Source organism: Ciona robusta, chromosome 4 (assembly GCF_009617815.1).
Source record: "Ciona robusta chromosome 4, ASM961781v2".
In the NCBI taxonomy this organism is placed as follows: domain Eukaryota; kingdom Metazoa; phylum Chordata; class Ascidiacea; order Phlebobranchia; family Cionidae; genus Ciona; species Ciona robusta.
In genome coordinates, this window is record NC_143238.1 from 1,827,383 (window position 1) to 1,841,220 (window position 13,838).

The window sequence follows — 13,838 nt, forward strand, 5'->3', positions numbered from 1 at the left end:
TCCACTGTTTTCACTGTGTTATACGGAGCGTGCATCTCACTAGTTTCAGCAGCGAACACCTGGCGACTTGGATGGCAGGGAGCCATTAAATATTCATCAAATGTGACCCAAATGATCTATTTTTCTACTTCACAAATTGCTGATATTTATTTTCACCAGCAGTCTTTAACAGTGGAAATTGAATTATTTATGTCTCCAAAACTGGTCTTAGTGATACCAGGCACGCAAAATGATCAAATTTTGCAGTTTTAATGATACAGTTACTTAGATATATCATTGTAATTAATAAAACTATGAAATTAAAATGAACTATAATCAAACTTTGCTTTCACTGCCTTTCCTTATATTCGTTTCTCTTCACAAATTGACAAGTCTAGCTCTCGGGGTTCACTACGCTTCTGTGAAACTTTGGTTAACACCCTAACGATTCTGGCTGCTCTGTTTTATAAAAAAGAGAACAATAAGCACTTCTCTTGAAATCGGTGAGCCGCTTCATTTAAGTTTGCCACGTCAACGGTGGGAAATTGCCTCAGAACAGCGTCACCACGCGGAGGTCTTAAACTGTGGCCGTCCGCCGCTTAAGGTCGTGTTCGCCTTTAGTTGTACCGCAAAGAGAATCGACGAAGCTAATAAAATATGGGCTAAATTCGAAAATAACGAAACTGGATTACAAAGACCCTAACCATCTTGAACAGTCCGTTGTTGACCAAAGCATTACACTATGAACATACTTGGCAACAATGTGCAAATAAATGTAACGTCATTTAAAACAATTCATGTGTTCTGTGGCAGAGTGTTCTAACAATACATGTGCTTACTATGCGTGGTGATGTTAACAGTGAAATAAATATCTCATCTGGCGCCGTGGTTGGCGCACCTGCCCTCTAACCTAGAGGTTACAGGTTGAAGTAAATATTTGTTGATTACATTATTAAAACCGCGGTGTTTGAATTATTGTAGGGTGGGGTAAGATATGTCCTAATTCTCCTATCTCATCCCATTTGGCAGTAAACAAAGAATATTTAAAGAATTATACAACAATAGCCCGGCGACTCAAAAAGAGCGTGGGTAATTCTTAAAAACACGATCTGGAAATATGGATTTTAGATGCTAAAGGTATCACATCTTACAAAACAGCATTCTACTTAAACGCTGCTATATACAGGTGTATGGGCTTGCCTAACAGCAACCAAGCTCAAATAATCGGTATTGGTCGACCGGGTGGTGCTGGTGGTGCGTTTTTGACGCCAGGCATCCATATTGTTTACAGAAAGAAGTCTGTGCAAATCGTTTCAAACGTATATGGCCAACTGACTTCAGAAATACTCTGTTCAAAACGCAGATATGCAGCAAATTTAATGTAGAAATTTTCCAAGTGTATATTGCAAAATAACTTTTCAGTAATTTGATAAGTTCAGTAATTTGCTACACAAAGGACGCACTTTGCTCGCAGAAGCGCCAATTCTAATACAATGCAAAAAGAACAATAATTGCCTTCGATTCCCTCTTATGCAAATCTGTTTAACGGTCACATTATCTAGAATTTTACAAATCCAATTGGGTTCATATATAGTATCGTCCTTAAACTGCACTCATGGTTTTCAGTGCTTATTGAGATAGACAGCTGTAGATCAAAAATAAGGAAATTGGTCGCGATATTTGAATAAACGCAGTTTTCTATCAATTGTTACACGATCGTTTAAATAGCAGTGATTATCAAGTGTGCTTCACTTTGCAAACCAAGGAAAACAAAGTTGGTACAAATTTAGTTGCACGATTTGCAAGTTCCAATTAACCTGCAGTAACTTGAATGTTTTTCAGATGAACAAGCTACTACTCGTCGCTCTTTTGCTCGGCATGCTCATGATGGTGCAAGACTCTGAGGCTTTGCAGGCAGGACGACGACGACGACGAAGACGAAGACGACGACGTCACCCAGAACGTGGGTAATATTTGGGCAGTTAGTAAACATAATTTGTAACTATGTACATTCTTGGATATTTTAATTAATGAAAACTGGCAGTATTTACGTTTTTGTTTTTTTTACAGATGAGAACATAGAAATGGATTTAACAGAAGGTATAAAAATAACGTTCGTCTGCTTTCAGAGGGGCTGCTTTTGTTTGTCGGTTCACGATTTTTACTAACTATGTCTTAAGTAATTTACAGTAAGAGTAGACATTTAATGTCTAAATATTATAACTGATTTATCTCAGATTTTAACATGAACATTGAAAATATCGATGATTTACAAGGTTAGTTTACAACTTTTGCTGAACCCTGCTAATGTCAAACTGTACTCGACATTTTAACATAATATTGTTTAGATTCACAAAATCTGATTGAGCAGTAAATGAAATGCTTCACGGAATGACGGGTAAAACAGATTTGCATTAATGATTAACCTTTCATTTTTTTGCATTAATGATTAACCTTTCAACTCCTTTTAAGCAAAATTTTAAAACCAGTTTTTGTTGTGAAACTAAATTAACGCTCGACCTATGTTTTTTATGCAGATAAGGAACACACCAAGTTTGAATGATGCAGACCTTCTTCTTTTACCCATTCCAGTAAATAAATAACTAGCAACAAAGCTGTAACGTGTTATTATGTATAACAAACTAAGTATTTATATAGGTGTTTAGCACAGCGCAAAATATCTTAAGAGCTCTGTAATCAGGGTAAGACAGGAATCCCTGTTAATTTTGATTAATAAGTGATTTTATTAATAGGAATATAGGTGAATCTGCTTTATAGCCAAAAGTAATAGGTACTTTAAAAAAACATTCAGAAATTTGCTTTTTGAGAGGTTGTTATTTACGAGCAAATCTATAACAATAAATATCCCAAATTTGTAAATCTATTATAGAGTAATCTGAATGATTTGATTAACCCAATACAAAGTCTGTTCAAGACCGCAATGCAAAAAAATCTGCAGTAGGTCTATACATTAATTCCGGCAAAGACTCGTAAAAATTAAACGCCAGTTTGGATAGTTGTACTTGCATACTAATTACGCTTTAAATGCAGCTAATAAATTAATCAATTATTGAAAATTTTAGAGTACTGTTGCAAATCGTAGTATAGTAGGGTGGGGAAGGAAGAAATTTAAAAAATGTCCCACTTTACCCACTGTCCCTCTTTACCCCACCCTGTTATATCCTTGTTTGTCCATCTCTCTTGCCAGCTGACAAGTAGCACACGGCCCACACCAGAACAAACTGCACCAATCACTACAAATGCTTCCCTGTGTAAAAATAATCAATGTGGAATTAAACGAATGCTATTAGTGTTGGTTAGGTCAGAGTCTATACACATTGGTGTCTATGTAAGAATTTCTTCCTAGTAGCGTATCCATTAATTCTTTAAACTTTTTGGTGTATTTTCTTGACCTTGAAGCATTTTTGAGCGATAAAGCAAGCTATGTGTGTAGTAGAGTGGGGGGGGGGCACCTTTTAATTTTATTTTCTTGTTTCGTTTGGTATTAAACAGAGAACATTTAAAAAATAATCGAACAGTATCCTTGGAAATATTTATATATTATGTGCTAAAGGTGTCCTGCCTCCCCTCTTCCACTATTAACACAATTGCCTTTTGTGTATCGTCTGTAGGGTGTAACGGTCACGCGCCTTTTATCCAAAACATTCTTTCTTTCTTTTTTATCAATAAGCGTGTTTTAACAACTGTTGTTTTACCGTTACTACCTGTCTTTTCCCTTTTTATCAACGCTATTGTTCTTCGTTATCGTGACCGAAGAGACGAAATAAAATTCATTCATTCATTTGTGTCTATGTCCTGTTATTCACATTTGTACGCTTAATGTTTCTATATGTTACAATGTACTGAATTGGCTAGTATTATCACCTTTATGTGGTGAAGGGTCCTGAATCTGGTTCTCATAGCTACATTGCAGCCCAAACCAACACAACAGCTTTCTTCCATTCTTGGTGCCATGCAACAGGGAGCGTAGCATAAACAGCAGAACGATACGCAACAACCTAAACACAGAAATAGTGGTTACGTGATTTACAAAGTATATTACCAGTCTATATGCTTTCCGAAAACAGCAAACAAGTATATGCATAGAATCAACTAATGTTGTTGTACATTAAAAAATGCTGGCCAGTCAAGTTTATATTGCTCCTTGCTCGCGGTATATAGAGTCACACAACATCGTCCTAACTCATGGAATTTAGAGTATATAAGTGAAACACTTAGGTATAGAGTTTCGTGGGGTAAGATAAGATAACGCTGGTATCTATATTTTAATTAACAAAAACGCTTTTATAGAGTCTCGAGTCTACGGTTATGTAATTCTGTATCGAATTTTTTGTTTAATGCCAACTTGGACACGCCCCATATACCCCACCCTATAAGGTGTTTTACATTATTAGGGTTAAGATTTATTTTATAAAAAAATAGTTGCATTCCTTACAAATACTCATGTCATCGCAGCAAGCCAACATGTCGGAGCTCCATTCCTTGTTATGTGCAGCATGAGCTTGTTGCGCGTTAGTTTGAACATAGAAAGCCGCTGGCTGTTGTGCTACAACTTGTGGAGCTTGAAAGGGGGCTACATTGTTCTATTATTGATTAAAATGTAACCGATTGATAATAACAATTTTATATTGGAATATACATTACAATCGCTTTAGGATAATTTCCAGATATCGTAATCAATGGTGTTAAATAAGTTATTAAAAAATCTAAAGATGCGCATCACTTATTTGTGAATATAGATATATGTCATGAATACTACGAATACTCTTCAAAATAATTATTTGGACAACGCCTTGTTACATGCCGTTTATTTTGCTGCATTCACTTACCGTCATAGCGTTTATGTTATTCCAACCTTTTTCTTAAATACGGAAGCTATAAGGTACAGTTTTCGTTTTCGATCTTATTGGTTTATATATGAACCGACTCTTTACGTTGACGAGGATCTTTAAATGGTATTCATTTTGTTAATATTTTACTTGGTAGCAAGAATTACCGACGATTTTACTTATCTATGTGTACCGAAGGATACAAGGTCGAAAGTTCATGCAGAACGAGCCGACACTGCAGTTAAGTAATTACTTAATCTAACTCCTAAGATTAAACTCAACTTCGAGTTCCCGAAAGGGTGTGTTGACATAAGTTTGGTACGTGTGCCTAAATAAACGCCCGATATTTTTAATGTGTCATCCATCGTAGAGGCCACGAATTAAAGATATTTAATGTATTAAAGTAAAACGGCAAATGTCTTTTAAACTTTGACGTGTTTCCTAAGAAGAAAAAAATGGTAGACCTACAGTGTAGGCGTGTTGTGTTATCTTAAAAACAATTTGTAACTTGCAAAATGTAAAACCGAAACTTTCAATTCGATTCTTTCTGTATACTAGCAACATATGGTGTATCAAAGTTAAAGAGCAAGCAAAAAAAAGTTGTGTTTATCAACCCGGAAGCGAAAACTTTTAGGCTAAACCTGTATAGTCATACCAAAAAGTTTGAATCCAGAAAGAAACGCAACATATAGTTATCACACACAAGGACAGTTTTTTTTATGCCAAAAGGGTACATTGAAACAATTAAGACACAACATGAACTAAGTATATACATACATGTGCAAACCACTTTTCAATTAGTTTAACCAGTGCAATGCATTAAAACATACCCACCCTTTGACATTAGGTATCGATTCAATATGAATCCTACATTACCGGTTTTCTAACGCAGTTGACAACATAACACAGCAATCTTACTGTACCGGTTCAACCTGTCAGGAAACATGCCAAAATGAAAAATACATTTGTCGTTTTGCTCCTACACCAAATAGTATGTGGGCGCTACAATGGCTGATACATTACAATTATAGCGGGCATTTATTTGGGTATACCAAATTGTTATCAACAAACCGTTTTTAAAACTCGCAATTGATATAAATCTTAGGAGTTATATTAGTGAATTATTTGCAGTGCATGGCTCGTCCTGCGTGAAGTTTTGACATTGTTTCAAATGTTTTGCTTATTGTGTGTTCAAACGAGATTAAGAGTATGACGGAAAGACGATCAATCACTTTTTTTTCTAAGTGATAAAATCACGTAAATAAAAAACTGTTAGCCAACTGTAATTAAATGACTTCTAGTGCCACCACGCGGCTGTGGAATCCATATCGGATCAGAATTTGGTAATAACGCCCGTACACATGAGTTAATAATTATTATTTTCTAAACACTTGAAAGATATTCTGTTATAAAACGCTTAACCGCATGTGTTTACCAGTCAAGCAAACGGGTAATAATTAAACTCGAAATTACATAGACTTTAAGGCCACTGCTAGAGCTATAACGGATATTGTTTGTGATGAGTTCAACTATAATTTATAATTAACTTATTGCGAAATGGGTGTTACTAAGATTTGCAAACGGTGGGTTTCAAAAAATCTGTTAAACTACAAATGATTCCCTCACACAAAAATTTTCGGCTACATGTAGTAACTCGAGTTAGCCGTTATAAGCACAAATTGTCTTGTTTGCATACCATGCTTGTTATTACGCGCAATTTACTTATCTAAATTAAGTAGTAAATTTAAGGTATTGCCGCAATAGATTGATTATGGCTGAGAATTTGAGCACTATCGATGTCATACCAGTTATACAAGACAGTCAGCTTAAACAACTTGAAGTAATTGGAACAGGGGGTTTCGGTCAAGTTGCTTTTGCAATTACCGCAGGAATAATGAACTAATACCTAGAAAAGTCGTGAAAAAACAACTACTCAAAGGCGGAATACCGGAACGGTAACCACAAACTATTAAAACTACTTTAACCAAGTAATAGCTCTGTGTTTAAATTTCAGGGATATAAAATATTTGCAAAATGAAGCAAAAATCATGTGGCGGTTAAATTCGCCGTATATTATTTCCATGGTGGGATTGAATTTTAGCGACACTCAGTTTTCTATCGTGATGGAATACGCTGAAAACGAATCATGTGCGAACTTCTTTAGAGCGCTATCTTACAACGACTTAACTTCAGACACCACAATAAAACTATGGCCTTTAAAGGCGAGGATAGCATATCAGGTACAAAAAAATGTGATAAGTATTGTAAGGTGAAGCACTGGCTACTAGAGATATATAGATGTACATATTATCTAGTATATATAGATATATCTCCAATAGGCCGTGGGCGGAGTAAGATGGGACGTGTTTTCATTCTCATTCACGTGCCAGTTGTTAAAAAACAAAGAATATTTAAAGAATAATCAAACCGTTTTCTTACGGATATTTGTGTATTATGTGCCAAAATTTGTCTCGTCTTCCCCCACCCTACTACACCACAATTGTGTTGTATGTCTATGTCAGGTTATTTAGATTTGTGTGCTTATTGTTTGTATATGTTACGTCATTTAACCTTAACCCCGCGGCTGTAACTGAGATTTCTTTATTTTTTCAAAACATGATCAGGAAATAAGGGGTTTAGGTGCTAACACTATTTCATCTTACCACCAAATACTGTAACATTAAAGTAAAACATTAATTATTTTGCGTTAAATGTTATAAAGGTGATCCAGGGAATGGTATATTTACACGGAATACAACCACGAAGAATATTACACCTTGACCTTAAATCGCAAAATGTTCTCTTGGAACAGGACTTGAACGTAAAGGTCTGTTTCGCAATTTAAAAGTGGTAAATCATAGTTTTAAATCTTTTAAAAAAATCTATAAATGTTAATTTTTAGTTGTGCGATTTTGGACTCTCTCAAATGCACACCCTCTCCACTTTAAGCAGAACGTTATCTATTCAAGCAGTTACAGGTAAACAACGAATTGGTTTTCAACAATAAGTATTTGCATACAATCTAATAATAAATATCGTTGTTTAGTAAACGACAAAAAAGACGGGCGAATTAGAGGTACAATCAGTCACATTGCTCCAGAACATCTAAAAGACCCTAATTGTAAACCAACAGTCAAATCTGATTCTTACAGGTAAGCCATCCGAACGTAAAAATCTCCAACACTTATACACTAATGCATACATTGATGTTATGGAATGCGGTAATGTAGCCTACCATTTTCCTGCAGCTACGGAATATTTCTTTGGGAACTATTGACAAACGAGCAACCATACCATCGTAAGAATACTTTATCTCTAACTTGAATCAGTGAATGAAAAAGAGCAAGCTTCTTTGTCAATAAACGAATGAATGTAACTTAGGCTGGCCGGTAAAACGACAGTCGTTATAACACGTTTGTTCTGTTTCATACACCTGATGTTAACTAACGAGTTACCAGTAATGTAACTTAGTGGGTGATTGTTCTTTAGATTTTATGTTTTTTTTTATGGCTGACAATTCAGGCAACCTATAGTGACGACTGGATTGGAGCATTTGACTTATTCTATTGCAAATGTAAACTGTTTTAAATTTGATTTAAACTGGTTATTAATGCAGACGCGAGGGATCCGCAAGCTATAATTCTGGCTGTTCGTGACAAAGGGACACGACCAGATCCTGAACTAGTTCCGGATTCTGCGCCTTTTATTATGCAGACAATGATGAAGCAATGTTACAACGAAGAACCCATCGATAGGCCTACTTTTAATGGTTTGTAATATATAGTAGGGTGGGGAAAGATGAGACACATTCTAACTTTATTTTCTCGTTCCATTGAGTAGTAAACAAAGAACATTCAAAGAATTATAAAACTGTATCACAACGACTTCCAAAGACCGTTGTTAATTAATTAAAACACGATTAGAATATTTGGATAATACTTGCTAAAGGTGTCCCATCTTCCCCCACCACACTATATTATTTATCCAACTTTATTATAATATTAATTAAACTACTTTAACAAAGATATGATAAAGTTGTTTAGTGGTGCGTATGAACGAAATCTGCTTCCGTATGTAAAGGATGCGGTACAGGAAGCTAGAAAGCAGGCAAGATTACAAGTGAGCTTTTACAAGTTTATTTTATTGTGTATTCATAACGTACAAATAAATTTCAGCCCAGCCAAGCGATTGGCGAAACACCTGGAACAAGCCAGGTAGAGATTTCCGAAACTAAGTCGAGCGACTTACAAATAGGACACCTGCAATCGACAAATTACCAAAGCAGACAAGGATTGGTAAATTTAACAAGTGCGACATCGTCCGGCTACACGTCAAAAGCCGCCGAATTTAGTCAGGAAACTCCGCTTGAACCTGAACTCGGAGACGAAACTACTTATCCAAAGCAGCTGATCGAAGAACGTGATAGTGGAGTATCAGAAGCATCGATGTTAAACACCACCTTCGTGTCTGGTGTTAAATATACCAAAAAAGATTATGCAATGAAAGAGCCTAAAAAGGATGACAGAAACGACACGCGCATTGGGGAAGTGTTAAACTCTTGTATTGCAGAAGAAGACATGTGTTTAATCAACCAACAAGAATATACACCTAACCCTTTAATTCAAACCAATGCGCTCAAGAACGATCGCACGAGTAAGTAAGTATATAAAGTAGGGTGGGGAAGACGGGACGCCTTTACCACAAATATCCGAATATACTGACCGTGTTTTAAACAATAATTCTTTGAATGTTTTTTGTTTACTATCAAGTGGGGCGAGAAAGTAGAATGAAAAGGTGTCTCATCTTTTCTTACCCTATATACTATATATGAAATAGAGTATATACTAACTAATCCCTTGTCATAACTGGATTTCCTTTAGCAACGTCATGCAAACTTAACGGAAAGAAAAAGTGTGCTCTAATCGGAACGATCACTGTTTTTCTGCTTATTATCACTGTAGTGATACTGGTGACGCAGCTTAACAAAAGTAATTCATCAAGCAATAAGTATTGTGAAATACTAACATAAAACATTAATGTAATGTATTCCCAGAAACACCAAGCGACGGTATTATAACGCAAGTTAAAACAGTCACACCAACGGAAAAGTATAAATTTCCGCAATGTCTTCCCTTTACTTCCAACTTCTCTGGACTCGCCAGTGTCGAGTGTAACCCGCCAATAAACGAATATGGAAAGTTCGATGTTGAGACGTCGTGTTCGTACAAATGTAATAAGGGTTATAAACAAGTATATCCGACGGTTACCACTTGCGGACAACGTGGCCGATGGAACCGTCGTTTAGGAGAATGTAAGAAAGGTGAGGTCATATATTTAACAACATTGGAATATCATATATAAACGTTTAACAATATAAAATATATAGTAGGGTGGGGAATGATGGGAGACCTTTAGCACATAATATTCAATTATCCTGATTGTGTTTCAAACAATTAACAACGGTTTATGGGAGTCGTGAGGATATAGTTTTATATTTTTTTGAATGTTCTTTGTTTACTGATAAATGGGACAAGAAAATACAGTTAAAGGGTGTTCTATCTTTCCCCACCTTACTCTATGAATGGTAAAAAATGGCAATAAAAGTTGATCCTAGCCGAATATGCCCATATAAGCACCTTTGAGGCTTTCCCAAAATACTACAAAACCAGCAAATATCAAAGCTTTGGCAACCCAAATTTTAAACTATATCGAATGGCACCAGTTTTGTGTTGTGACTCAAGTGTTGAGAAATACTGTTGTTTATAGCTTTTAAATATTATTCATACGGAAATTTTTGAGCAATAGTAAGTTAAGTTCTGCAGAACTAAAGTCTTCGTGTTTCAGTTTGTCCTGCGGAAATAATATCAACAGATGTTAAACAAACGGAATGTACGAATGAAAACTTTTCAGGGAGCGAATGTACATATGAATGCAGGGACTTGGTAAGAAATTTGGCAAAACTCATGCTTGATGTAGCTTTATGAAAAAAAGACTATTAGTTGACCTTATTTCCAACGCCTTGGTTCAAAAACCTAATTTTGTTAGTGATTTTGGAAGTTAAAAGGGATGGCATTAGTAAAGCCTATACCTTGTGTCATGTAGGCCAGTGCTCTTCATTTTTTTAGGTTGGTGAACCTCTAAAGTTGTGGATATAGAATTCATATAAAAAAAACTGTAGGAAAGCAGCTAAATTTGTTAAAAATGTTAGAAACTATATATTATTGCTGAAAACAAGTTTGTGATGCACCCTTGTATACCTTTTTGTACTGGTGCACCCCTGGCATATTTTGATGCACTCTAAGGTGCACACCGATTGAAGAGCACTATAGATGTAGGCTACGTATGATTGTGTCGTATGTATGCTGTAATGTTTTTTATTGAAACTAGCCAGAAAATCCGTGTCTTATGCACATAACTTTCACGAACTTTAGAACATCGGAAAAATAAAACGGACTTGCTCAGAGACAGGCGGACAGTGGATTGGCCAAGATTTTTTGACATGTAAATGCCAACAGTGTTATGGCGGAAACGAGTGCCAGTACGTGCTGAAATGGTTCGATATAAGAGCACAGGTCCGCAAAATGGACGACAACAACACTCCAACAGAGGTTTGCAGAATAATTAAATGTTTATCCAGTTATCTACAATTTGACGAATTTACCGTTTAAATTCCGTCAGGTGCGATATGGCGATCGACTTATCTCTTGTGAAGCCGATAGAGACTTTATATTCAACTACGACTGCACCTGTAAAGACTCGAAGGTGGTCGACCGCTATTATTGCAACAACTACCTAACCCGTAATCAAGCTTGTACACACGCACTTGCACACCTCTTACGAAACCTTGTAGCACAAGGGATTTACGAAGAACCGTGCGATCTCGGCCAATCGTATTCCGCATGTTAGAGCTGTGGTTAACCACACACAGCTTTTAAAAATCAGTTACTTGAAATTTCTACAAACGAGATGTTCATTTAATGTTTCCGTTTAAAAGTAAGTTTGTTCAGCTTAAAACAGTTTTTGCTAAAATTTTGCTAGTTTTTAGCCACAGGCAGTCGTAGCGTATAGCCTACGCTACAAGTTTCGTTTAACCACTTTAAAATAATATATATGGTATAGGGTGGGGAAAGACGGGACACCTTTAGCACATATTATCTAAATATCCTAATCGTTTTTTTTTGGAAATTAACAACCGCCTATAGGAGTCGTAAGGATACGGTTTAATAACTTTTTGAAGGTTCTTTGTTTCCTACAAAATTGGACGAGAAAATGGAATGAAAAGATGTCCCACCTTCCTCCACCCTACTATATATAGGTTTGGCGTCCAGCAGCGTTGTTTACCCTTTTTAGTTTACATGTGGGCCTGAATTGGCTGCTACAAATTCACCAATCTACTATATTATATGTATAGCTAAGTTTATGTCCAAGCTTTTCCGAAAGTATTGCGTTTGTCGAGTCAGCAATTGCCAGCAGATGTTGTTTGCTCAGCGCGTCTACGAGTTTATTCGAACAGTTTTATTAAAACGGCGTTGGTCTGAGATTTAGTGACCAAGCGCATACATATTTGTTTTGCGCATCATTAAAACAGAAATGCCACACCACCACTGATCGACATTTAAAATTTATAAGTACACATATTATATACAATATCACCGTAAAGTATGCCAAAAATGCCGCTGATTTGCAGTGATGTAACCTATATATGGAAGTAGATTGATTAATGGCTTGACGTGTGCAAAAACCGCGGAAACAGCATAGTTGCAATTTAAAAGAGCATAGCTGACGTTCTGAATACTGGTAAATTTTTTATAGTCAACGAGCTCACTTCAACCTTTCAAGTGTGCTTAAAAGCTTTATATGGTTTTTCCGGTCGTATGGGAAACCACGTTGTTTTCAAGAGTAATTACTGTAAGACACGGGGTGGTATTCTACCCACACTGAACATATATATAGCCGAACATTCACAAACTCTAAACAGACTTGCATATGAACCTCTCATTAGCGATCTATTAGCCCATATACACACCGCTTGTATATTGTTTGATGTTTTAGTTCCCTTGAACGTTTGCAGTACACCGTGGTTTGTGAATAAGCAACTACGAAGCATTGCTAGTATACAGCTTTATCAGGTTAAGTGTTATAATTACTCCATCAACTTAATTACCTAGAATATTGAGTGGCAGGAAGCATCTTCGATGCTTAGAAAATAGAACATCTACGACCATCCATAGCACGACGTTTTTTTTTTTCTAAAAAAAGTTTAGTTGTCTGCTGTCACTGAAATTTCATGCTCTGGACACGAAAATATGTCACGTTTTTTGGGGGCATGAACGAAATATTATATATAGGTCGTTAGGTACGCGAAAAAATAGCGTCTGGTAATGCTAGTTATAACAAAACAGACCTGCGCGCTATACTTCTACGCAGCGTCTAGAACAAATCACTGCAGTAGGGTTTATTCTACATTCGTTGAACTAACTTTATTAAAACAAATATTTAGATGTTTTAAGATGTTAAAATAATTTCATTTGAAAATTTCACGTTTTCCAATTAAGAGATATGCTGCGCCAATATCTGCGCACAACCATAAACCATCTGCTGTAACTTCGCCAAAAAATATAAGTGATGATAACTTGAAAACGGCACCATTTTAAACGGAAAAAATAAAATTTAAATCAACTGAATATGACTTCCTCTATACCAATCATAAAATTTGACTTTAGTTTCCTCTGAGGCAATGTTTTTGTAAGTCTTTAATTAGACTGAAAATACCGACCGGAATTGTTAGTTTTTTAACAACGCAGCTGAGACATACATTTGACAATGTAAGTTTTTATTATGCATGTTTATCAAGGTTAGTTTTACATTTACACGAGAAACTTATTGGAGTAGATTATTGCAGGACACGGACACTTAATCATGTTTATAGGTAAAAAAATCTGCAACTGTCTATAACATGATTTATTATTTCTGTGAAAAAAGGAAGTGTTTGTCTGTAACTCGTCATGA

General features: G+C 35.9%; 3 protein-coding genes and 1 long non-coding RNA gene across 5 annotated transcripts; 3 read left to right on the forward strand and 1 right to left on the reverse strand.

Annotated features, from left to right (window-relative positions):
* The first annotated feature begins 1,526 nt into the window (after positions 1-1,526).
* LOC149736458 (uncharacterized) lies at positions 1,527-2,129 on the forward strand. The gene is made up of 3 exons (XR_016384908.1): positions 1,527-1,753; positions 1,822-1,942; positions 2,050-2,129. It is a non-coding gene; the product is annotated as an uncharacterized LOC149736458 (long non-coding RNA).
* Positions 1,939-5,588, reverse strand: LOC149736459 (cornifelin homolog A-like). The gene is made up of 4 exons (XM_089876694.1): positions 4,830-5,588; positions 4,436-4,583; positions 3,865-3,998; positions 1,939-3,247 (listed from the first exon to the last, which is right to left on the reverse strand). The coding sequence occupies exons 1-4, from the start codon at positions 4,833-4,835 to the stop codon at positions 3,143-3,145; spliced, it is 393 nt and encodes a 130-aa protein (XP_089732820.1). The 5' UTR covers positions 4,836-5,588; the 3' UTR covers positions 1,939-3,142.
* Positions 5,589-7,479: 1,891 nt separating this feature from the next.
* On the forward strand, positions 7,480-9,867 carry LOC149736460 (receptor-interacting serine/threonine-protein kinase 1-like). Of its 2 annotated transcripts, XM_089876761.1 has the most exons (6): positions 7,480-7,656; positions 7,732-7,807; positions 7,876-7,981; positions 8,078-8,127; positions 8,446-8,948; positions 9,005-9,867. In XM_089876761.1, the coding sequence occupies exons 1-5, from the start codon at positions 7,564-7,566 to the stop codon at positions 8,604-8,606; spliced, it is 486 nt and encodes a 161-aa protein (XP_089732887.1). In that variant the 5' UTR covers positions 7,480-7,563; the 3' UTR covers positions 8,607-8,948; positions 9,005-9,867. The 2 variants fall into 2 exon arrangements, with proteins under 2 accessions (XP_089732887.1, XP_089732886.1); XM_089876760.1 differs by lacking the exons at positions 7,480-7,656; positions 7,732-7,807; positions 7,876-7,981; positions 8,078-8,127 and having other exon boundaries at positions 8,608-8,948.
* On the forward strand, positions 9,867-11,736 carry LOC149736461 (uncharacterized; the record flags this gene model as incomplete). Its single annotated transcript, XM_089876775.1, has 4 exons — positions 9,867-10,149; positions 10,674-10,771; positions 11,261-11,437; positions 11,508-11,736. Coding segments are annotated over 4 exons (786 nt in total), but the record flags the coding sequence as incomplete, so codon positions are not given.
* Between the last annotated feature and the right edge of the window lie 2,102 nt (positions 11,737-13,838).